Source organism: Phodopus roborovskii, unplaced genomic scaffold (assembly GCF_943737965.1).
Source record: "Phodopus roborovskii unplaced genomic scaffold, PHOROB, whole genome shotgun sequence".
Taxonomy (NCBI): Eukaryota; Metazoa; Chordata; class Mammalia; order Rodentia; family Cricetidae; genus Phodopus; species Phodopus roborovskii.
The window spans coordinates 1330804-1344110 of NW_026126422.1; the positions used below are offsets into that span (position 1 = coordinate 1330804).

At 39.5% G+C, this 13307-nt stretch overlaps 1 protein-coding gene across 4 annotated transcripts in view; it reads left to right on the forward strand.

Annotated features, from left to right (window-relative positions):
- Positions 1-12563, forward strand: part of Rap1gds1 (Rap1 GTPase-GDP dissociation stimulator 1) — a 107249-nt gene extending 94686 nt beyond the window's left edge. For all 4 annotated transcript variants that reach the window (XM_051185399.1, XM_051185401.1, XM_051185398.1 and 1 more), the window contains 3 exons: positions 4403-4529; positions 8884-9012; positions 11907-12563. In XM_051185399.1, the coding sequence (XP_051041356.1) occupies positions 4403-4529; positions 8884-9012; positions 11907-12034 (384 nt within the window). In that variant the 3' untranslated portion in view covers positions 12035-12563. The remainder of the gene's footprint in view (positions 1-4402; positions 4530-8883; positions 9013-11906) is intronic.
- Positions 12564-13307: the final 744 nt, after the last annotated feature.

Here is a 13307-nt window from a genome sequence, read left to right on the forward strand (position 1 = left end):
TTGGGGCTCAGTACCAGATAGGGCATGCCAGTCATCCAAAGAAGACCCAGAAGAGCAGCTCAGACACTCACTTCTATATTCTAACCCACTTTCCCAAACTTTTTAGAGTAGTGACCCTTAGTCTTTCTTTGTCCCATGAGATTTCCCACCAACTTTTCAAAGTTTAGTCAAACCATCATTCTGTTTACTGTAGTACATACAACAGCCAAGTAGTTATTGCATCTGAACATGGAACTCTCAGATAAATTCTGGTTCCATGTGGTTGTAAGGTAAAATAAATAAATAGAAATAGAAATAATGACTAAGCCACATGCTTCAGTTATACATGGAAAAATTCATGTCAACTTTTAAAATAGCCATATTTAAGAACCAGAATTTTTCAAATACTGTAATATTGAGTTGAAATACAAATATATATATATATATATATGTCAGAGGTACCCCTTTACTTCACCTAACTTCTACTTCTCCCCCCCCCCAGGACATTTTTAAGTGCCCATTAAGTATCCAATACCTACTAGGTTCTTGGAAAGATAAAAAAAATGGCCTGTGTCTTCAAAGATGTTTATGTACACATAACCGAAAATAACTAGGAGCTGTATAAGAATTACAGCCTATAGTCACATAATTTTGGGTTTATAATTTGGTACACATGGCTGTATTTCTTTGCCTTACATGTCTTTCCTACATTTGAGAATAAGCTGTTAAACAGCAATAAGAACATTAGATTACATATGTTTGTTACCAGCCTTTAACTTGCAGTCGTTACATGGTATCTAAATTAGGATTGTTCATTTAAATTATTTTTAATATAACAAACAGTGGGGTGGAATTAATGCTTACTTTTCAACAGCAGATTTGAAGATGTATCCTATTAAACAATCATTAAACAATTATTCCTAGAGATGTTATCAATGGTTGTATAAGGTTGGGTGTGGTAATGCATGGCAGACAAAGGCATGCAGGTCTCTGAATTGGATCCCAGGTGGGCTTTCATAGCCCAGGTCAGCATAGTGAGACCCTGTCTCAAGAAGGAACAGACAGACACAGGGTTATATGGAAGGCTTGATTACAGAAGTAGTGTTCCCCTTTTGTTGCTTTGGGTTAACAGCATAGATTTGAACATTTCTAATGAACCCTTGTAACCCTGTAATTCACTAATAACTGAGTGATTTGACCAAGAGCTTGTTTTAAGTTGTGCCTCTAAACTATACACTGAACATACTTTGGGAAAGGCTTTAGAATAAAGGTTTGGAATAAGTAAACATTGGATGCATCCCTACAGAGTTTTCGCAATTGTTAACTCTCTGCTTGGTTTTTGTTGGTTTTTTGTTTGTTAATAGGATTGTTGCTTTTTTGTCAATTGGCAATATTATTACCGGTCAAGGAATTGAGACGTTACAAAATTTCATTAAGAACTACTACTAGTTTCCCCAAACTTCACACTTTTGCAAATCTTTCTAAGTTTGGGATGGTTATTGGTGGTTTTGGTCATTAACCAACAAAATAAAGCAAACATTTAACCATCTTTAATTACTGTATTTGGTTGGAATGCTGTGTACCTTTCAGAGCCATCCTGAATTCTGTCTTATGATTTTAGCCCTACAGGAGTCTTCACGGACTCATGAGGTTTCAGGTTTCACATTTAGTCATCTCAGCCATGTGCAGTAGCTTCCTGTGCGTATACCATTAGGTGAATTCATACTTTCCAAATGCAGGGAGCAAAACCAGGAAGTATATGCTGCCTGGACCGAGTCACCCACCTACCAAAGTAGGCATATTACTTCGCCCTTAAAGAGTTTAATGTTCCCCGGTTATTAAGCCTTTTTAAAACCCTGTTCAGACTAATGTGTTTAGTCATTGGTTCACGCATCCCACATTTATTCAGATTTCTGAGAAATCACTGATACAATGGTAAGATGAAAATTTTGATTCATTGGCTACACCATACTACAGTGAAGGTGGGTTGAAATCTAAGCCTATCACAGAACATATTTTTATACAGTTGTGCATATTTTAGTAATTAAGGGGAAAACAACTAAATGTTAGAGATAAGACTGTCAGCACGGATTGTTTGCCTTTGCTTTATGTGTTCCAAAACATGGTTTTTTATTAAAAGACAAAATACAAAACCTCAAGAGATTTTACAAACATTTAGGCTTTGGATAAGACTCCTTATGGTGCTGGAGAGGGACGGCTCAGTGGTTAAGAACACTGCTCTTCCAGAGGACCCAGGTTCAATTCTCATCACTCATATGGCAGCTCACCACTGCCTGTAACTTCAGCTACAGGAGGTTTGACACCCTCACAGATAAAAATGCAGGCAAAACACCAATGATAATAAAATAAAAAATAATTATTTTAAAAAGAATCCTTAACGGAGCTGTTTCATGTTATTTAGTTTATTCATTGTGATTGCAATGGTTTGAGAGACACTGAATGGCAGGATTGAGTTTTTGAAGATTATTATTAAGTTATAATACTCTGGGTGTACCTAGTGATTTCTGAAATGGTGCTAATTGGCCTCTATTTTTGGGAAAAACTTGAAGTTAAAATATAACTATAAATGCATCTGGGGATCACATAAAGCTGCTTCATTTATAAACTGCAGACGGTATCTTGCATATTCAGTCCTCAAGAAGATAAGAATGAGCTGTGTCTATAAACTTATCATAGTCTATCAGGAAATCAGCCACATGGAGAAGCTGTGTAATAAACGTGTTGAAACACTGGAGAGATGGTAGGTGTTTTAAAACGGAAATACTGAGGCACCTGTTCTGGTAAGAGAGGTGACATGCTTGGGCTGAGATGCTGTGTCTCATTACAGAGGTCCTTCCTCCCTGCCTCCCCTGCTACCCTGTCACAGAAGTATCCATATGAAAAGAGAAAACTGACAGTCCACAGGCCTTCCTTAGGGACTACATGCATCTGTTAAGGTTTTCTGGTGTTTACTCCAGAAAGGTCCAAGAAACTGTTACTTTTTACCATCGTTTCCCTGGAGCAGATGGGTTGCTTAGTGGGAAGTGGGGCTTATGGGCGGGACTGATTCCTCGAGTTTGATGTCAGGATCCCATGAGGTGGCAGAGTTCCCAAGAGTTATTCTCTGAGACCTCTGTAAGCACACCTGACACTCACAAGCACAAACACAATAAATAATAAATACAATTTTAAAAGCGGTTCAGGGGAAAACACTTGATAGCTGCCCATAGAAAACGCCAATTCTTATGTGCTGCTAATTTGGAATGTTATCGCGGAGCTCAAAGCCATGATATTTTCTATAACTAGTTGATTTAAAATTTTATGTAAGATAGAAACATAAAGGAAATCATATTTTAAATAATTTAGAGAACTAGAAAAGTCGTCATTAATTTGCACACCATTGAAGCTAACAGCAAGTTTTTCTGAAATTGTGATTTTGTGGAAAATCACAGTTAATTTGTTAGCAGCATGAGGACAAAATAATTGCTAAGAGGAAATGTGACTACTTACTGCATCTGACTTTTGCCACATTCCTCTGTGCCCTTCTTTAACTTTATAGTTACTCCAGAAACAGGAAAGCTAAATCACAGATGAAGTCACTTGACAAAGACAGACTCAGAGTTTGCTTTGTCAAAGTCAGTGTTGGCCCCAGACTTCTCCACTCCACAGCCCCTTGCCACCTCTCCCTTAGAGTCACAGTGAGAAAGGAGGACCAGAATAATTGTGACTAAAGTTCTGTCTGCTGTGTGTTGTTTGTTGTTGTTTGTGTGTTCCTGTGCTATTGTTTTATTGCAGTTACAGTGTCTCCCTCCCATGTCCCCTCCCTCGAGGTCATGGCCTCATTTCTCACTAATCACACATGTATGTGCGTATGCGTGTATGTTTTCAGGGTTGACTGGTATTGGACAGCCCGTTGATGTGCTCCTCCCTGGGGAAGGCTAGTTCTGCTCTCAGTCATTAAACGCTTAATAGCCTCAAATTTGTCAAATAAAACAAAGGCTAAAAGATAATTTTCTTTAAAAAAATTTATAAAAAATAATCTTTACCCAGAGTATCTAGAGAATGGCTGCTTGGCACTTTCATAAACACCAGCTTTTAAAATCCCAGATTTTATTTCTTTTCTGTTGCTCCTGATGGACATATACACTTGGGGAAATGGCATTTTATTTATTTTTCAGTAGCTTCTAGGCCTCTCTGTTCCTTGATAGGAAATGCAATGGTCTTTTTCACTTAGGCAATTTAAGTTGTCGTCTTTTGATGAATTTATTTAAAGCTAAAAGCTTTTCCTTTTGTGAAGAAGAAAAAAAAAGTATGGTTGAAACGTAATGATTCATACAGGACACTGTCAGATAACCATCAACAATAAGCTGACTGATTATAATGCCATCTCAGTTTAAAATTCTGTGATATTTATTTATTGTAGGATGTAATTAAAACCATTGTACAGAGTGGTGGCATCAAGCATCTAGTTACCATGGCAACTAGTGAACATGTAATAATGCAGAATGAAGCTCTTGTTGCTTTGGCACTAATAGCAGCTTTGGAATTGGGTAAGTACCTCGCTGACAAACTTATTTTTTACTATTTTTGTCTTGGATGAAAGGAAGCACAGGAGTGGGATTGAAATAAAATAGAACCTTGTCTGTGGGAGTATTTTGCTAGTGTCTACTTAAATCAGAATATATGGAAAGTCATATATAAATTGCTGTCACAGGTGTTTCCTGTGGCTCTGCTTTGTCTAACATTTTTAGATCAGCACTTCAGGACTTAACTTGTAATGTTTCAGTAGACTTTATAGTAATTGAAATGAAACTTGGAATATCACAGGAAGAATGCAAAACCCAGAGATAGATATTAGGCCTCAAACTGAAGATCAGAGAAGCAAAGCAGCCGGCCACTAGCTCTTACTTCTACCAAGCTGAAATGGCAATCCTTTCTCCATAAACCCTCAGAGGCAAATGCTCTGAGTTCCTGCCTTATATGCTTCTCTCCACCCAGCCATATCACTCCTGTCTCCACCTCCTTAGTGCTAGGATTAAAGGTGGGAACTCTGGTATTCTTTTGGACTGATTCACTTTTGTGTAGCGCAGGGTGTGTCTTGGGCTCAGAGCTCCATCTACCTCTGTCTCACTAGTGCTGGGATTCCTCTATGGCTTGTGGCTGGCTTTGTATTCTTAACCCTCAGGCAAGCTTTATTGAATCATAAATAATTTATCACCACAAAGAATAATCTGGGGCTATAGCTCAATTGGCAGAGTACTTGCCTAGCATACACAAGGTCCTGAGTTCAATTCCTATAGGCGTAGTGGTCCATATCTCTAAATCAGATAGATGAGAAGTTTAACATTACCTTTGCTGCATAGTGAATTTAAGGCCCACCTTGTTTTTGTAAGCATTGCTGCTTGGATGGAAGGATGTCCTGGCAGTTGGGAGCCAAGGAAGACCTAAGTCACTGTAAGCCTCACAGCTTACAGCTGTGCTGCAGGGGAAGGTTCCCCAGTGCAAGTGTAACAACTCTGCTCTGGCAGCACAGGGCAGCACAGTGTTACAGCTCTGCTCGGGGCCCTCAGGGTGTAACAACTGTTCCACTAGGGGATGGTTTCTGCAGCTAAATGTTACAGTTCTACTCCTCCAGCTCTGTCTGGTGAAAGTTGTTACAGCTGGGCTCCTCTAGGCTGTCAAACCACACAACAAACGGAGAAGAAAAAATCCAGGAGGGTGGCTGCCTCTGCCAGTGAACAGCAAAGTGAACAGGGTACAGAGTTTATATAGGGTTTCTTGGGGGGGGGGTGCACTTTCTAGAATGCCTTGGGATTGGTGGGGTTTTGTAGCCTGGTTCTGGGAGTAAGCTCAGGGATTGGTGGAATTTAAAGCCCTGGTACTGGGATCAAGTCAGGGTGTTTTTCCTTGACCCAGGTCTTAGGTATAACTCATGTGAGACCTGTATCAAAGAAAGGGGGGGGGGAGGGAAGGGCAGAGGAGAGAGGGGTCGGGGGTGGGGCTCTTATTTTGACCCAGACTTTCTATGCCAGCTGTTTCTACCAATTCTCCCATCTAAACCTGTACAGATTTTCTGTCACTTTATAGTACTTCCTTTATCTAAATTCTCACGTCTGTCTTTTTGTATGGCTGTGTTTAAACAACTGTTAGTTTCTGTCTGTGATTGTTGGTGGCCATGTGTACAGCATCCGTGTGGGCAGAATTCTGCAGGAGAAGCCAAGACACAAATTGTATCAGAGCCACATAACTTTTGGCTAAGACCCAAAACTGCTTTACAGCACACCCTGCCCATAGGGTCTTTTAAATATAGAAGTATGTTCTTTGCAAATAGGAGAAATTTTACTTCTTCCTTTCTTTCCTGTTTGTATCACTTACTGCACTAGCTAAGACTTTGAGCTCTATATTAAACAAAAGTTGAGAGAGTGGGCAGCCTTACCATGTTCTGGATTGTAACAGGAAAAGCTCTGTTCTTTTCCAAAGTTAGTCTATAACTTCAGATGTGATGGTGGTACTTAGCCTTTAATGTGTTAAGGTGTATTCTGTCTACTCCTGATTTTTCATGAACTTTCTCAAATGCCCTTTGTCTATCATGATGTTCTGAACGTCCTTTTCTATGATATATTTATTGGTTCTCCTATGTTGAACAAGCCTTGCAACCCTGGTATGAAACAAAATTATCTGTGATTCAGAATCACCTTGATTCACCTAGGGTTTGGTTTGCAAATACTTTATTGAGAAATTCTGGTGTGTTCATCAGAGAATTTGGTCGTAGTTTTTTTTTTTTTTCCCCCTCATTTGAGTATCAGGCTAGCCTAGTCTGAGAGGTACTGATGTTAGATCTTCTTAGAAGCTTGGTGGAATTCAACAGTGAATCAGCCTTTATTACTTTTATTTTTACTTATTGCTTACTTTATTACTAACTTATTGCTTCAGTCACATTTGCTGTGGGCAGGTCACATGAGTTAGATATCAATCCATTATATCTAGGTTTTTCAGCTTTTAGAATGTAAATTTCAAAGTGCCCCCAATGACTTTGGGTTTGGTTGGCATGTGTTGTGACAACTCCCTTCATCTCTAATCCTATTGATTTTGGCGCTAAGGATTTATTGAACATCTTGGGGTTTTTTGTGGAGGAGGGGTGAGTTGTTTGATTAAGGGAGCCACTCTTTGATTACATGTATGTTTTTTAGTCTATTTATTAGAGTTGGGTTTGGTGACTTCTTTGGTTTGGTAGAACTCTGAGCTCCCGATAAATCCGTGTGCATGTTTTTATTTATAAGCTTTTTATTTTAGTATACCTTCACTGTATGTATCTCAGAAGTCATGATAAGAAATAGTACTGTTATTTTCATGACATTTCAGGAATTTCCATGAATACTGTAATTATTTTAGCATACAATTATTGGTAACGTTTCTGATGTTTCTCTTGCTATTGGCTTCTAATTTTGCTTACTGTGGTCTGCTAAGATAGAAGGGATTCTTTCAGGCCTTTTTGGTTGGATGAGTCTCCAGTTGGTCTGCTGCGGTGGAACTTAGCTCTGAAGTGTCTTTGCTGGGTTGTTTGGCAGATCTGTCTTAATATGAGCATGGAATATTAGAGCCCCCTGCCATGGCTGTGCCGGGACCTGTGGGATCTTTTATCCCTTTGTGTCTTTGTGTGTTTGTTGAAATTCTCAAAGCCCAAAATTTGGTTCCCAGATTGTACCTGTCTTGATGAACTGCAATCCACATCCCCTCCTGACAGGTCTGGAGCCTGAATCTACTTACTAGAGCGCAGAGACAGGTCTGGTTTTTCTGTCAATTAAAGGATTAAAAGTCATGAGAAACTATGCACCCAGGACTCCCTTACCTTACATATGACTAATCCCAACCTCTGTCAGCTGTACCAGCTTGCTTACAGCTGTTTGCCTTGTAGATTTATACAGTCTTACACTCCTTTTTAATCCACACAATCTGTGTCTTTTTAATTGCAGATTGAGGTCATTCACATTTAAGGTATCATTTAGAAGGATTTGCTGTTTCCTGTGATAGTGTTAGGTGATGTTCTGGTTGGCTGGATCATCTTCCTTCTCTTACTATTAGCGATTTTCTGTGTTGGGTGTGATGTCTCTATCCCCTTGGCTCTTTATTCATCTGTTCCTCTCACTGAATGTTTCCTTTCCCGTGTGTTCATGGATGATGCTGTCTTCTTTCTCTACACACACTCCTTTAAGAATCTTGTGCTGGCTAGCCTGCCTGGCATGGAGTGCCTCAATTTGAGATAGTCTTAAACTGTTTTATTTCAAGAAATAATTTTATTGGGTATAGTAATTTTGGTGTTAGTCATTTATTTTCAGAGCTTGAACCCTGATTTCCATACTTTCCTGGTTTTTAAGAATGAAAGATGTGATCTTTTGGTATTTTTCCCTTTATAGCTCTTAATATTGTTTCTTGGTGTTTTTGACATCTTGCCTGTGGGAAATCATGCAGACGGTCTTCTGTGTTTAAGTTATTGTTTCATTGGAGTTGCACACACCTTTAACCCCAGCACTCAGGGGTAGAGGCAGACAGATCTCTGAGCGTTTGAGGCCAGCCTGGTCTACAGAGCTAGTTTCAGGACAACCTCTAAAGCAATACAGAGAAACCCTGTCTCGAAAAACCAAAAAGAAAAACCCACAAAGCACAGAATAGTAAGTAACAACTGTTTTTTAATATAGGAAAAAAAAAAAAAAACAGCTAAAAGTTTTTGGTTTGGGATTGTTTACACGGCTCTCTTCCTCCCCCATACCCTTGTCTTTTCATAGAGATTCTCATGGCTCCTTTTGGGGAAGTTCTCTTTAAGTAGTGTGTAGATGGAGAAACAGTGTTTAGCCGATGGCACTACCACATCCGCAATGGCTATGACACCGTCTCCTCCTATTGTAGGCTCTGCTGAGAAAGACCTCGAAAGTGCCAAGCTTGTACAGACGCTACACCGACTCCTGGCAGATGAGAGAAGTGCCCCAGAGATCAAGTATAACTCCATGGTCCTCCTCTGTGCTCTCACAGGGTCCGGTGAGTAACCCACCCTTCCTTCTGGTATTTGATCAGGGTGTGCCATACATCAAAGGCATAGTCATAGTAAGTGGTGGCTATGTTTCAAAGCAGTAGAAGTTTATGTTTAAGAAGACACAGGAACTTGCCCTCAGAGGGCAGAATCCCCTGAAGCTGTAATTACAGGCTGTCGTGAGCTGCCAGTTGTAGGTGTTGGAAACCAAAGTTAGTTCCCTCTCTGCAAAAGCAACGTGTGTTCCTGACAACTGAGCCAACTCCAGCTCCCAAGGTCACAGTGAAACTGCTCCCAAGGATTCTTCTAAAACAGTGTCATACAGTAAATAGCAAAAAATGAAGATTTTATTCAAGAACTCATTGCTGTGTATTGGTATATGTACCGTGGATACTTGGGTGTGTGTTCATTCTACTGTTACTGAGTGGAGTGTTTTACCAACATCAGTTAAATTCTGTGGGGTGATGTGGTGGTGGTCTCTGTATTCTTGCTGATGTCCTGAGTGTTGTTGAGAGAAGAGCATTGAAGTCCCCCTTCCCCATTAATAATACATGTGTACGTTTGTCCTTCTGTCTGTCAGTTTTTTTCTTAGAAGGTTGTAAATGGTGTTGGTAGGAACATGTGACTGAAGACTCCTGCATTTTCTTGGCAGAGTAACCCTTCTGTCACCATGTCCCTCTGAGTCCCTGCTAACATTCTTGCTCTGAAGCTTTATTTATGTGGTGTTAAACAGCACAGCTACTTGAATAGCATTTTCATTTTCCTGGGCTACAGTGTTGCTAACTTTGAAGTACCTGGTATTAGATGAGGAGTCATTTTATAATCCACTCTGCCAGTGCTTTCAATAGTTTTACTTACACCACTTCTATTTAATGGAATAAGGGAGTTACTCCTTTCTCACGTAGATAGCTATCCCCAGCCATTCTAAGTTATCTTCTAGCAACAAATTCAATTTCTCTGCATTTAGGGATGTTTTATTAATCCTTTCATTCACCCAAAAAAAAAAAAATATATATATATATATATATATATATATATGTATATATATATATATGTATATATATATATATATATATATATATATATAGTCAACTGATTCTTTGTACATTCTGACTATCCATGAATGAAAGGCATGATCCTTTCTAATGAGAAATCCACTGCCTTCTGTTTCCTTTATACTGTGATTTTTTTTTTTTTTTAATTGTTAAATGTGTCTTGAAGCACACTTAACATTTTTTAAGTTTGGTCAGCTTTTAGAATCTATATGGGTTCGTGTTTCTTACTAAATTGGTGGAGTCTTTAACTGCTATTTCCTGAGATTCTCTTTAAAGGCCTGTCTTGTTTTCCTTCCTTTTCAAGGTCTCTGATAGCAAGTATGTGAGAGATCTTTTAGTCATTGTCTGTCCTTCAGGCTCCTGGTGCTTTTTTAACCTATTATTCAGACAGTAATTTATGTTGTCTCTTCTCAGAGCCTTTTATTCCAGTATTAAAAGTATCAAATCAGTCTTCTGAAATAATAACTTTAGTGCTGAAATTCCCATTGGCTGCTTTTTTGTCTTCTCCTTTCTTCCTAACTGTTTCAAGCATGTTCCCAGGTTTCTGTTGAGATAGGCTCATTGTAATGAAATACACAGCTTTACCATACCAGCCATTCTTCAGTGTGCTGTGGCAGTCGGTATGGTCACTTCGCCAGACTGTTTTCCATCCTTCTAAACTGATCCTTTAGCCATTCAGCAGTAACTCCTCAGTTGTCCCCATACCTTTGCCTCTGGCTGCTGCAGGTCTGTATTCTGCTTTTTATATTATTTGTTTTAAATGCTGAGCAACATTCCATTGTATGTGTATATGATATTTTATTCCCTCCTTGAAGGGCACTGTCTTATTTCTATCAATCATGCCACTTAACACCAATATAAACATCACTCTTCAAGGCCTTGCTTTCAGTTCTTTGAGGTATATACAAAGAAATGGAAGTGTGGGATCATAGAATAAATCTGTTGCATATTTTGCGGAGCTGCAATGCTGTCTTCCAAAGGGGCTGGGCTGTGTAACGTTTCTGCAAGTGATGTCTGTGGTTTCCAGTTTGCAGCTAACTGCAGTTTTGTTTATAATCAATCACCTGTCAATAAATATCAGATGATTGTTTCAATTTGCCTTTCTGTAGTCATCAGTGATGCCAGCGAATCTTTTCATGTGCATGCTGAAAGTTGTTTTGTATGGTTCCTTCATATGTCCTGACATTAGTCCTTAATTATCTTTAAATTCTGTTGGTAGTGCTCCAGTGTGTGAGTTTGTGTGTAAGACAGCCATCAGGTCCCTTCTTTACATATGGTACTCCAGTTTCCTCAACACCATTTGTTGAAAAGCCTAGCCCTTTCCTGACCAATCTTGACTCCCATATCAAATCCAATGTGAGGATTTATTTCTCTGTAACAGAACTGTATTAAAGTCAAGAAATGAGAAACACTTATGGTCTGTTCTTTTTCATGATTATTTTGTAAACCTGAAGTCTATTAAGATTCTATGTTGAGTATAGCGTCCCATACCTTTAATAAAAAAAATTCTAAAAAGGAGGTGAGTTTCACAGAATTTATTCAAACTTTTTGCTTGAACTGCTGATGGAGTTTGATTGATTATGGAATGTTGAGGTTATATGATGAGCTATGTTTAATTACCGCTTAAGGCCCTAAACAACTTTAGACTTCAGAGCCTAATGTAAACGTTTATAAATGACAGTGTAGTCCTAAAAAGGACCTTGTCGGGAACTGTCAGACTTTTCTGATTTATTCCTGGTTTTATAGCTGTCTAGTCAAGTGGTCAGGTGTATGTTTGGAGTAAACTATATAGTGAGATTAGAACAACATAGCAGAAACATAAGCAAGCTATTGTCTTACTCTTCCAGAATCTCTATACAAGGAAGTGCAGGATTTGGCCTTTCTAGATGTTGTCTCCAAACTTCGAAGTCATGAGAACAAAAGCGTTGCCCAACAGGCCTCTCTCACAGAGCAGAGACTTACGGTGGAAAGCTGAGCCCTGCCGCTCCTGGCATAAGGCATCGCCCCGGCTGACCACCCACTGTTCTTCATGCAGCTGCTTCCTCAGCTCCATCCTCCGCTACATCATGTGTGCATGCGTGTAAGGTTCCAGTACCAACTGAAGAACTCTGTAGGTACCTGCCTAATAAGATTTCTCTTCACCCATAGTTAATGTGAACACAACTGTCCAAACAAATCTCCACCCATAACTGTTATCCTGTATCCCTGACGCTTGAGCTACAGTAAGTAGAATGTGCATGTTGTAGCCCTGTGATGATGTAAACTTGGTACTACATGCTGACTTGCTCTTCACCTGCAGTAAGCTACATAACAATGTACTGGTAAATTAGAAACAAAGAATGCAGCAGGATCTGTCTAGCTTATTTAAAGATGAAACTGAACAGTAAAAGTAGCACCATATTTTTGGGTGCTTAGGAAGCACACTGATCAAAAAGCTGTATGACCGCTCACTCATTATTAGTCTCCTACTAATAATGTCAGGCCTGGAGGTGAATAGATCCAGTACTCACTCTTTCCCTATGGTTTCTTCTTTTTTCTGAACTGTATAGGCAATCTGCCTAACAACATGGCAAGACTTCCTAAGGCTTCTCACTCCATCTTTAACTGACAGTGGTACAGAGACCCATTGCTGAACCATGGTTTTCAGTGTGATCAGAACAGAGGGCTGAAAGAAACCCAAGCATACTGGACCACTTTGGATCTTGCCCATATTTTACATTCTGATTTGTGTGTTAATTAGCATTAAACTTCCATGCCATTTGTTTCAACCAAGGAAAATTGAGTACAGCTTGTTTGGTGGAGAACAGACTTTTTTTTTTCCCTCCCTATTTTTCATCTTTCAGGCTGAAACCAAGGAGTTTCATCTTTCATAATCCTTTTAAATGTTGTGCTATCCTAGTGGATATAAGAGGAAACAGAGATGTAAGCTTGTCCACACTAAAGAAAGGAAGGCCAGTTTTAAAAGCCATAAGTAGCCAGGCCGGTGCATTCTGCAGATGGCCTCATAGCAGTCACTGTTACAGTCCCTCACTTCCATTTGCCCACTGAGAACAATCTCTCACAGACCGCAAGCCAGGACTCGATGTAAGAAACCTTGGCACAATGTAGTAGTGTGCTCGTCACTGCCACTAACCACCACCAAGTGAGTTTCCCGAGCTTTGATACACAGTCTTTATAATCAGGACTCCATGTGACCTGCCTTCTCACACCCAGGTTTGACCCCTGCTGATATGTAAACGAGGGGGCGG